The following is an 11,624-nucleotide window of genomic DNA, read 5'->3' on the forward strand; positions in this document are numbered from 1 at the left end:
ACGGTTCACATATTGTTGAAGCCTGGCTTGGAGAATTTTGAGCATTACTTTACTAGTGTGTGAGATGAGTGCAATTGTGTGGTAGTTTGAGCATTCTTTGGCATTGCCTTTCTTTGGGATTGGAATGAAAACTGACCTTTTCCCATCCTGTGGTCACTGCTGAGTTTTCCAAATTTGCTGGCATATTGAGTACAGCACTTTCACAGAATCATCTTTCAGGATTTGAAATAGCTCAACTGGAATTCTATCACCTCCACTAGCTTTGTTCGTAGTGATGCTTTCTAAGGCCCACTTGACTTCACATTCCAGGATGTCTGGCTCTAGGTGAGTGATCACACCCTCGTGATTATCTGGGTCGTGAAGATCTTTTTTGTACCGTTCGTCTGTGTATTACTGGCATCTCTTCCTAATATCTTCTACTTCTCTTAGGTCCATACCATTTCTGACCTTTATCGAACCCATCTTTGCATGAAATGTTCCTTTGGTATCTGATTTTCTTGAAGAGATCCCTAGTCTTTCCCATTTTGTTGTTTTCCTCTATTTCTTTGCATTGGTCACTGAAGAAGGCTTTATTATCTCTTCTTGCTATTCTTTGGAACCCTGCATTCAGATGTTTATATCTTTCCTTTTCTCCTTTGCTTTTCGCTTCTCTTCTTTTCACAGCTATTTGTAAGGCCTCCCCAGACAGCCATTTTTCTTTTTTGCATTTCTTTTCCATGGGGATGGTCTTGATCCCTGTCTCCTGTACAATGTCATGAACCTCAGTCCATAGTTCATCAGGCACTCTATCAATCAGATCTAGGCCCTTAAATCTATTTCTCACTTCCACTGTAAAATTATAAGGGATTTGATTTAGGTCATACCTGAATGGTCTAGTGGTTTTCCCTACTTTCTTCAATTTAAGTCTGAATTTGGTAATAAGGAGTTCATGGTCTTAGCCACAGTCAGCTTCTGGTCTTGTTTTTGCTGACTGTATAGAGTGTCTCCATCTTTGGCTGCAAAGAATATAATCAATCTGATTTCAGTGTTGACCATCTGGTGATGTCCATGTATAGAGTCTTCTCTTGTGTTGTTGGAGGAGGGTGTTTGTTATGACCAGTGTATTTTCTTGGCAAAACTCTCTTTGCCCTGCTTCATTCTGTATTCCAAGGCCAAATTTGCCTGTTACTCCAGGTGTTTCTTGACTTCCTACTTTTTCATTCCAGTCCCCTGTAATGAAAAGGACATCTTTTTTGGGTGTTAGTTCTAAAAGCTCTTGGAGGTCTTCATAGAACTGTTCAACTTCAGCTTCCTCAGCGTTACTGGTGGGGCATAGGTTGGATCACCATGATATTGAATGGTTTGCCCTGGAAATGAACAGAGATCATTCTGTCATTTTTGAGATTGCATCCAAGTACTGCATTTTGAACTCTTTTGTTGACCATGATGGCTACTCCATTTCTTGTGAGGGATTCCTGCCCGCAGTAGTAGATATAATGGTCATCTGAGTTAAATTCACCCATTCCAGTCCATTTCAGTTCGATGATTCCTAGAATGTAGATGTTCACTCTTGCCATCTCTTGTTTGACCACTTCCAATTTGCCTTGATTCATGGACCTGACATTCCAGGTTCCTATGCAATATTGCTCTTTACAGCATCGGACCTTGCTTCTATCACCAGTCACATCCACAGCTGGGTATTCTTTTTGCTTTGGCTCCATCCCTTCATTCTTTCAGGAGTTATTTCTCCACTGATCTCCAGTAGCATATTGGGTACCTACTGACCTGGGGAGTTTCTCTTTCAGTATCCTATCATTTTGCCTTTTCATAGTGTTCATGAGGTTCTCAAAGCAAGAATACTGAGGTGGTTTGCCATTCCCTTCTCCAGTGGACCACATTCAAGGGTCATAGCATCTTTAAATGTTATTTTTAATTTATGAGATATTTATTAAATAAAAACTCATTCATTTGCTCAGCATTTATTAAACATTTGCTAGCATCTTTCACCCTTTCCTCTTCCTTTCCCTTCTGAAATGACCGTTAGCTGATACTTTATTAATTAGATGAGCAGTGAAATAACATGAGTCATTGTAACTAGCTGTGTAAGGGTTTGACCTTCTACATAGCTTCACTGGGTTATAGCTAATAGGAAGGACTGCTTACTGAGAAATTCATTTAAAGCATGGGTGAGTAACTGAACCCAGGGCTTATAATTAGGAAAACATTCTAAAAGAGTAGCAAGTAATTGCCATGTACTTTATGGGCAAAGTTATTGTTTAAAAATGCCGTATTTAGTAAATTTGTTACAGAAACATTCCAGCTAATTAGAAGAGACTATATTTGTAGATTTTAATTATAACCTTAAAAAAAACCCCATTAAAACCTCCCTCCCACACTTGCGATCAAAAGTGATTCTCCCCCCATTTCCAGTTCTATGTGCAAGAGATTTTTTGATATTTCAGATATTTCTAAGCTCTCTTCCTGTTATTTTGACCTTGCGATGAAGAGTCTAGCTATCTTGCAGGGAGCAATTTTCCCTCATACATCCTGGGGTCATTTTGCAATAGATGGCCTTAGGTGGTTTTTTTCTCCTTTGCTTGCATAGAGCCTCATCTTTCAATTGATGGCTGTGACCAAGCTAGTTTTTCTTTTTTTTTTTAATCATTGTAGCAGCTACAATATAATCAGTCAGGGACCTCCTTATTTGAGAAATAAGGCTTTGTGGGAACTAACTGCCTTGGCTTTTTATCAGACATAGACTCTAGAGTGGCCTGGCAATAGATATCTGCTTAAACAATAACAACAAAAAATGAAATTACACAGTCATCTTTCTAAGAAGCAGAGCTTTATCTTTCTGAAATTTAAATAATTATGTATACGACCAGTATCTCTTTGTGTTTGGCATGAGTCTGAGGAGAAAAAAAGAGAAGATATTTGTTAGCCAAAAGTAGTGATGTTACAACATATCATTTTGGTTTTCAAATATCTTCAGACAAACTTTTTATGCATCCTTTAGGCATCTGACACAAGTCAGGGACTGCAATGAACAGTCCTCAGATTACTGAATTTTAGGTGGTTGGATGCTGCTTGGTCAAATGGCTCTGTAACTGTAACTTCAGACAGGGGAGCATCTGCTAAGTTGAGGTCAACTCAGGACTGTATTGATGAAGTTGATGAGAGAATGAGAGGGGAATTGGGGTGTTTGGAGAGCTTGCTGATTTCTGATTACTTCACTTTACCATGACCATGCAGCAAAGGGGCCTTTAGAGAGCAGAGGGATAGGTGGGGCTCCCCAATGACTCAGAGGGTAAAGAATCTCCCTGCAATGCAGTAGGCACAGGTTTGATCCTTGGGTGGGGAAGATCCCCTGGAGGAGGAAATGGCAACCCACACCAATATTCTTGCCTGAAAAATCCTATGGACAGAGGAGCCTGGTGGGCTACAGTCCATGGCATCCCCAAACAGTCAAACACGACCAAGCTAATAAGCACACAGGGAATGGTGCACAGATCTGAGACTGGCTTTAGAGGATCAGATAAAGGAACTGGAGAGGACATCTATTGTGTTTTGAGGGGATGCAGTTGGGGAGGTGCTGAATGGAAGAGACTTACCTAGTCTGACTCCTGCAAGCATTAGAACCAAAACTGATGGGTGGAAGATGAAAAGAGAGGCCAGGGGGTGGGGGAAGGTGTGTGGAGAAGAATCCTATAAAATAACATTTACAGAGCTTTGTGTATGTTCCATGTTAGATCATATAAAACCATATACTTTGAATATAATTTATAATAGGAGAACTCAGGCACACTGAAACTCTTTGTATCGCCCTCTGATGAAATGGGAAATCCTGGGGATTTTTGAATTCCCGGTCCGGGGATATTTAAGCACTTGAGAGTGCTGTATAGGGGATTTTATCACCCCCTCCCTTTCAAACTCAGAATCTAAAATTTCAGGGTAGATTTTAGTGTTACTCTCCCCGTTTATTTATCTTAGACATATTGTTGCTGCTAAGTCACTTCAGTCGTGTCCAACTCTGTGTGACCCAATAGACGGCAGCCCACCAGGCTCTGCTGTCCCTGGGATTCTCCAGGCAAGAACACTGGAGTGGTTGCCATTTCCTTCTCCTGTGCATGAAAGTGAAAAGTGAAAGTGAAGTCGTTCTGTCCTGCCCAGCCTTCAGTGACCCCATGGATTGTGGCCTTCAAGGCTCCTCCGTCCATGGGATTTTCCAGGCAAGAGTACTGGAGTGGGGTGCCATTGCCTTCTCCAGACATATTGTTAATGATGTTCAAAGGATGACAGGTTTTTAGCAAAGAATGAAATTTCTCATAAACACAGTGATTGTACAGCTTAAACACATTTTGTTTAAAGGAATTGTACCCTTTGTTAATTCCAAGTAATGAAAAAAGTGTTAATTTCTTCAACAAAGAAATAGTAGAGATTCTTAAGAGTCTTTTACTTTTTGACCTTGTTGCCCTGTTTTTGTTCTATTTTTATAGCTGTGATGAAGGCTATGCTGGGGCCAGATGTGAGAGAGTTGACTTGTTTTACCTAAGAGGAGACAGAGGGCAGATTTTGGTGATTTGTTTGATAGCAGTTATGGTAATTTTTATCATTTTGGTGGTCAGTATCTGCACATGCTGCCAGTAAGTATTTTTAAATTTAATTTTAAGGAAGTCTAAAAACTTTTATCTTTCCTTTCCTATCTTCTTTCCTTCCTTCCCTCCTTCCTGCCTTTTCTCTTCCCCCCTTTTTTTAATTTAAATTACTTTTTACAGTTCACCATCATTTATTCTGAAGCATTTATAATAAACACATGACATGATTTTTGTCATTTTGTCATTTTTCTAAGCATAATTATTATAATTCAAATAAAATTTATATAAATCCTCTGAGAAAGAGGAAGTGGGCAAAATGGATGAAGGCGACCCAAATGTATAAACTTCTAGTTATAAGATAAACAGGTCATGGGATGTAATGTACACATAGTGATTATAGTTAATAAAACAGTCTTGAATATTTGAAAGTTTCTTAGGGGATCTGGAAAGTTCTCATCACAAGAATGAAAAATTTTGTAAATGTGGAGATGGCTATTAAATACTACACTTATTGTGGTGATCATTTTCAATATAAACATATATCAAATCATACCTGAAATGAATAAAATGTTACACATCAATTACATATCAATTTAAAAAGTCAGTTTTGTTGTTTAGTTGCTAAGTCGTGTCCAATCCCATGAACCGCAGCACACCAGGCCTCCTGTCCTCCACTGCCTCCTTGAGTTTGAGCTTTCATCCCCTTCTCCTCCCACCTTCCATCTTTTCCAGCATCAGGGTCTTTTCCAGTGAATCAGCTCTTCACATCAGGTGGCCAAAGGACTGGAGCTTCAGCTTCAGCATCAGTCCTTCCAATGAATATTCAGGATTGATTTCCTTTGGGATTGACAGGTGTAATCTCCTTGTAGTCCAAGGAAATCAAAAAAAGTCAATTATTTAGCCCTAGAGTCCATCACGTTTTATGTAAGTTTGTTAATAGCTTAAACAATACTTTTCTTAAACTATACCGTGACACAAAAACTTTGAAAGATAGAAACAAAAGTATTTTTTATTAGTCACATTAAAATAATGAATTTTATTTACAAAAGATGCCTGCACTGTTTCTCCTGTCTTTATTTTTTATATACCTCAACTTTGTTAATCAAGAAAATCCTTGTTTTTTCTCTGAGATAGAATGGCTTAGTACAATGCTTTAGTTTTGGAAACTCATCAAATTTTTTATCAGGCCAGAACTCCCACACAGCATGCTAAAAAAGCATTTTCTTAAAATGCTACCTTCATGTCTTGAGAAGCCTCCTGAACTGTACTTTGGACTGTGGTTCTCATTACAGGAAGGTGTTACATGAGTCCTTTCTTTATAGCATTCTTGGTAGAAAAGCGTTAACACAGCTACCAGCTGTCTAGAGAGATGTTTGTCCCAGCTGTGCCATCAAACACTTTTGAGAACTTGGACAAACTTCTTAATCTCTTTAAACTTTAATTTTATTTTCTGTAAAATGAGAGGATTAAACTCTCATTTACAAATAATCTGTAGGATTCCTTCTAGCTATAAAATTGATAGATATTTGTAACATTTTACTTCCTTTATGGCAAAAAGGAATTTTAGAATGCCAAGTTTGGGGCAGAGCTGGGAAATGCTGTATTTTATTACATTCATTTTGTATCATATTTTAAGAAAACTGGACTGCACTACAGAATATCTAATACGTTTCTTAATTAATTTATCTGGAAACTTAATTAACATATTCAGAGATTACCCTCATTCTCTTAGTCTTATGTTGCTTTCCATTTTGTACTATCTTTTATTTACATACTAAATAATGCTTATCAGTCTATTTTGTAAAATGACTTGGCCTGAAAAGTTTTCTTGTGCTCAACAAGCTCTATCCACAATCAAGTACTATGTCCCTTCTATGTAGCTATAACTACATTCTCTCTGTACTTTTGCTATTGTAGCTATTTGAGCCTAGAGAAAGGGATGGTTAAGAGAGAACCTAAAAAAATTTTTTTTTCATGAACCTGTACATTTTTACCAGTCTGGAAATAAGATCTTAGGCTTTATTGATGTTTAATTTTGTGACTGCAGTAACTAAAAGGACCACTCTAATTTCTAACACTTTGTTTTCCAAGTCCTCTTCGGAAACGTCGGAAAAGAAGAAAGAAGGAAGAAGAAATGGAAACTCTGGGTAAAGATATAACTCCTATAAATGATGATATTCAAGAGACTAGTATTGCTTAATGGTAAGTGTGATAAACTTAGTAGATGGGGAGCTCTTCAGGTGATATTTGCCTGGTGAAGTGGGGTTTAATTGCATTCAGTAAATCGATTGGAATTTGATTGTGTTTAAAAACATCTAAAAATAAATTGACAATTTTTTCATTGAATCTGAAGCCAGATAAAAGACTTTATCATGTCTTTCTTTTGCATGGTACCACAGAGATAGAATATAGACTTTTACACAGTTTTTCTGATGCACTTAGATCAGTCTGGTTTCTTGTTCTGTGTGGTTGTGGTGGTTATTTTATATTCTTATAAAATATTATAAGATTTTGATATATTTTTCACTTGGGGACACAAATAAGAAAGATTTTAGTTTAGACATCTCACATTGAAAGGAAATAGCAAAAGCAGTGTTTTGATAATAACCATGTTTATGGAGCATTTACCACATTCCAAGCACTGTTCGAGGCTCTTTTAAATGTTCCATCATTTGAGATCCCAGCAGGAATCACAAATTCTCTCAGATGATTCAACAAAGACATTTTGATGAAGGGGCTGGGAGGGCAGGGTTGAGGGAACCTATAGGAATATTGAGGCTCCCAGAGTCTAGCAACTGCTGGAGGCTGTCCCCTACCTGTGCCTGAAAGGGCAGAAAAACACTTACCTTGCCATTGAGAAGCTGGCTGTGCCCTAGGGCCCACCAGGCAGAAGCTGTAGCTATGGATGGGAGTAGCCATGGTCAGCACCTGAATAAGGAAGGAGGCAGGAGCGGGAGAAGAATATCTCCAAACCTCTGTCCTCTTGCCTTCAGATCTGCAGCAGGTACCTTTCACTAGCCAAACCCAGAGGAAAGAGAGCATCCACATTTGCTTGTACCAGAGTTCTTATGCAGAGAACTATTATTTCTGCCTTTCTGCTTACCATTCCCAGAGCTGGCTTCATCCTTGGCTAAGTCCTCTTAGGTCATAGAGGAAGCTAGCAGCAACCATGGCCGCACACAGCCTTGTTCATCCAGCAGGAGAAAGTGGTGGCTTTCCATAGCTTACCCAGCAAAATCTCCTTTTCCAGAAATGCTCAACTGAACAATAGAATACAGTAAATGATTATCAAGAAATTATAATGTTCTTCTAGCTTATTATCAGAATGATATGAATGAATTGAAAACAAAAATGCTGACTCTGGAGGGTTTTGTTTTTGGTGTGTGTGTGTGTGTGTGTTTTATGAGATTGCAAGGAGAATAGGTGGCTCATGTCCTGAAAAACTTGGAGCTCCCCAAGGGTTTTGGCAAAGCCTTTTTAAAGGGCAGGTGGGAGGTGGGATGGCTGGGTACATGATCAGCTTGTGCACAGTTCTCTGAATGGCTGATAATGAGGCAGCATGGTGGTGTCATAGGGATTAACATTATCAGTTTTTAGGCTCCAGTAGAAACTTGGGGCTACATGTTCAGGGTCATCAGCTAGGTAACTTCTTCTATTTGGTGGGAGGTTTTCCCATTGGCAAAATAAGTCAGGAAATTTGCATCAAATACTATTAATTAGGTACTTGAGAGAGTACATAAAGCAGAGGATACGGGTGAAGGCAGGTCTCAGGAAGTCCCCATAGGGTCTGGCTCAGTTACAATTCCCCCCTTTTTTTATATATTCCTCAATCTTGAGGAGAACGAGTTTTGAAGACGAAAAGGAATAAAGGTTCAGATAGAGAGGTTAATTAATAAACTTGGCAGAGGTACCCACAGAGTACCCACAGTTTCCTGCTTGGGATTTGTGTTTTGGTTTTTTTTTGTAACTACATAATAAATTTCGTTTTAATGGCTTGCTCTTTTCTTTTTTTTCTTTCCTTTTTCCTATAGTTGATGAAGATTACTCCAGGTTGATGGCAAGTTACAAAGTATCTTCTTACTCATTTGAAAATGGACAGAATGTGTCTCAGGAAACAGCTAGCAAAATGAATTTTAAATAATGTATTTACTTTTTGTCTGTAATGTTGGTTTGTGTTGTTTACTATTGTTTTTGTAATACTAAGTAATTTTATTATTATATAGTGTTTGGGAAAAGCACCCAGTTAAGCAGGGACATTTTAATAAACTTCCAATTCAGTTTTGTCACCAAAATTACTAGTCAAACAAAAAAGAAGAGTAGGAAGGAGTTTAGATCTTAGGAATTGCATTAATAATAAAACTACCATTTATCCAACACTTACTATGTGCTAAGAGTTTGAAATACATTATTTCCTGTAATTCCTTCAAAAACCTATGATTCTCATTTCTCGTGTATAGAAACAGGCCCTAAGAAGCTAAAGGACATTCCCTGGTGGCTCAGATGGTTAAGAATCTGCCTGCAATGCAGGAGACCTGGATTTGATCCCTGGGTCTTGCAGATATCCTGGAGAAGGGAATGGCAACCCACTCCAGTATTCTTAGCTGGAGAATCCCATGGACAGAAAAGCCTAGCAGGCTACAGTCCATGGGATTGCAAAGAGGCAGATACAACACAAGAAGTTAAATGATCTAACCCAGATTTATAGAGTTAGGAATTGGTGGAGCTGAAATTGGAACCAATATTTAGCCAAGTTCAAGGTTTGCTGTTAACCATCATTTTTGTTCACTGGAGTTGTTGCAACCTAATGCACAATATAACCCAAGACTTTACACTAAAGTGTGTTTGCAATGACTGAGGCACTGGTACATTTTCCTGCAGAAACTCAGATTGCAGAGTCCTGGATATATGTTAACTGTTACCATCATGCTTTCTATAGGCTTGACTTTCATTATGTTTCTTTGCTCCTTTGTAAATTCTCAGTGATATAGATACATTTTTACATTTCTAAAGCAAACAGATTTGTCCCACAGTTTAGGAAAATGACAGAGATGGAAAGTAATTGCATGACCATCTTTAAGCTCCAAGTAAATGTTTATGCTTGCTAAAGGATAGATGAAGCGCTGGAAGAGGCTGTTTATCCTGGAGTAAATGGTCAGGGACATCACAACAGAGCCCAGGCAGGATGTATAAGGCATATCCTGATTTTTGTTCTTCTGGTGCTTCCCAGGTGACACTAGTGGTAAAGAACCCACCTGCTAATGCAGGATACTTAAGAGACACAAGTTCAATCCCTGGGTTGGGAAGATGCCCTGGAGGAGGGCATGGCAACCTATTCTAGCACTCTTGCCTAGAGAGTCCCATGGACAGAGGAGCCTTGTGGGCTATGGTCCATAGGGTCACAAGGAGTCTGACACAACTGAAGTGACTTAGCACACAAGAAAACAGTACCTGTGATTGCTCTCAGATGAATTTTAGTGCAATCAAATTATGACCATAGTCACCTGTTACTTGGGACCATCTTGCCAATGCTCCTTCAACTCCATATTACATTTAATGAAGATTCTTTTTAAATCTGAAAAAGCAGAATGTACATTTAGCCAAAATTCCATAGAATATGGAATTTCCTACATTGGCTGGGTGTATCATTTATAAAAACTGATGGCAGATATCCTCAAATTACTACAATTTTGCTATTGTGCCTATCAGCAAAACAGCTTTTCCAGAATCTTTGTAAATTCTAATTTGCAGTGTAGACTCCATGCCTGAAATGAAGCAGAGAATTCAGAGAAAAGGTGAAGTTGTGTATTACTTTTTATCACACACCGTATTTCAAGTGAGAATGAGGCTGTGCTTAAGTATAACACAGAAATAGCTCAAATATTAGTAAGAACTAAGTCAAACAATGGAGAAGGCAATGGCACCCCACTCCATTACTCTTGCCTGGAAAATCCCATGTACAGAGGAGCCTGGTAGGCTGCAGTCCATGGGGTCGCAAAGAGTCAGACACGACTAAGCGACTTCACTGTCACTTTTCACTTTCATGCACTGGAGAAGGAAATGGCACCCCACTCCAGTACTCTTGCCTGGAGAATCCCAGGGATGGTGGAGCCTGGTGGGCTGCCGTCTATGGGGTCGGACAGAGTTGGACACAACTGAAGAGACTTAGCAGCAGCAGCAGCAGCAAATCAAACAATGACCATCCTTGAATAGGGTCAATTTCACCTGATTCATTTTGCATACACTCTTTTCAAAAGCTTCCTCTGAGTTTCTTCATGCTTTCTCTTTCTCAGTCTTTACTGATACTAAGAGTGCTTGAAACAAATGTTCGTTAGAGCATTTAAATTTTTTAAAAATGCTATAACTGTTTCTTCTTTCCTTAATCAAGGTTGGTTGACCAATGGAATCTCTCAAGGCAATTCAAGCTTGGAAATTATGTTCTGATGCTAAAATGTGTCTCTTGAAATTTGGTAGATCTGAACTACCAATAAAGAACTTCAAAGATTTTCCTATGTTTTTGAAATGCATTTTATAATTTTTTTTTTTGCCTATACTGAATGACCTCATTTATGTAAACTGTCAGTATTACCGTGTAATAAAATAAATTTATTTTTAAAACAAAGCAAATATATATTTGCTTAGGAATTTTCTATTGTTACCACACATTATTAGTAGAAATAAATGTGAACATTATTGCCTTACAAAACCTTGTGTTTTATAGCAACTATCATGAATACCGTTGAAGTAGTTTACTCTGACCATAAGTTTTCCTTGGAAACTAAATAATTTGAAAATGTAGTAGATACTTATGAGACTGGTTACTCAGCAGCCTGGACATATTTTTTAACCTCACTCTGTGGTGCTAGTGATAAGCAGGAGACACAAGAGACGTGGGTTTGATCCCTGGGTTGGGAAATCCCCTGGAGAAGGGAATGGCAACCCACTCCAGTATCCCTGCCTGGAGAATCTCATGGACAGGGCAGCCTGGTAGGCTACCATCCATGGGGTTGCAAAGAGTTGGAACCCCACAACTGAGCATGAGCACCAGCTGTA

At 38.7% G+C, this 11,624-nt stretch overlaps 1 protein-coding gene across 1 annotated transcript in view; it reads left to right on the top strand.

The window, feature by feature from the left end:
* Positions 1–11,277, top strand: part of BTC (betacellulin) — a 51,358-nt gene extending 40,081 nt beyond the window's left edge. Inside the window, exons 4-6 of the mRNA XM_010838168.1 lie at positions 4,476–4,622; positions 6,666–6,776; positions 8,606–11,277. Of these exons, the coding sequence (XP_010836470.1) occupies positions 4,476–4,622; positions 6,666–6,774 (256 nt within the window). The 3' untranslated portion in view covers positions 6,775–6,776; positions 8,606–11,277. The remainder of the gene's footprint in view (positions 1–4,475; positions 4,623–6,665; positions 6,777–8,605) is intronic.
* Positions 11,278–11,624: the final 347 nt, after the last annotated feature.

This window comes from Bison bison, unplaced genomic scaffold, assembly GCF_000754665.1.
Source record: "Bison bison bison isolate TAMUID 2011002044 unplaced genomic scaffold, Bison_UMD1.0 scf7180017864092, whole genome shotgun sequence".
Classification (NCBI taxonomy): domain Eukaryota; kingdom Metazoa; phylum Chordata; class Mammalia; order Artiodactyla; family Bovidae; genus Bison; species Bison bison.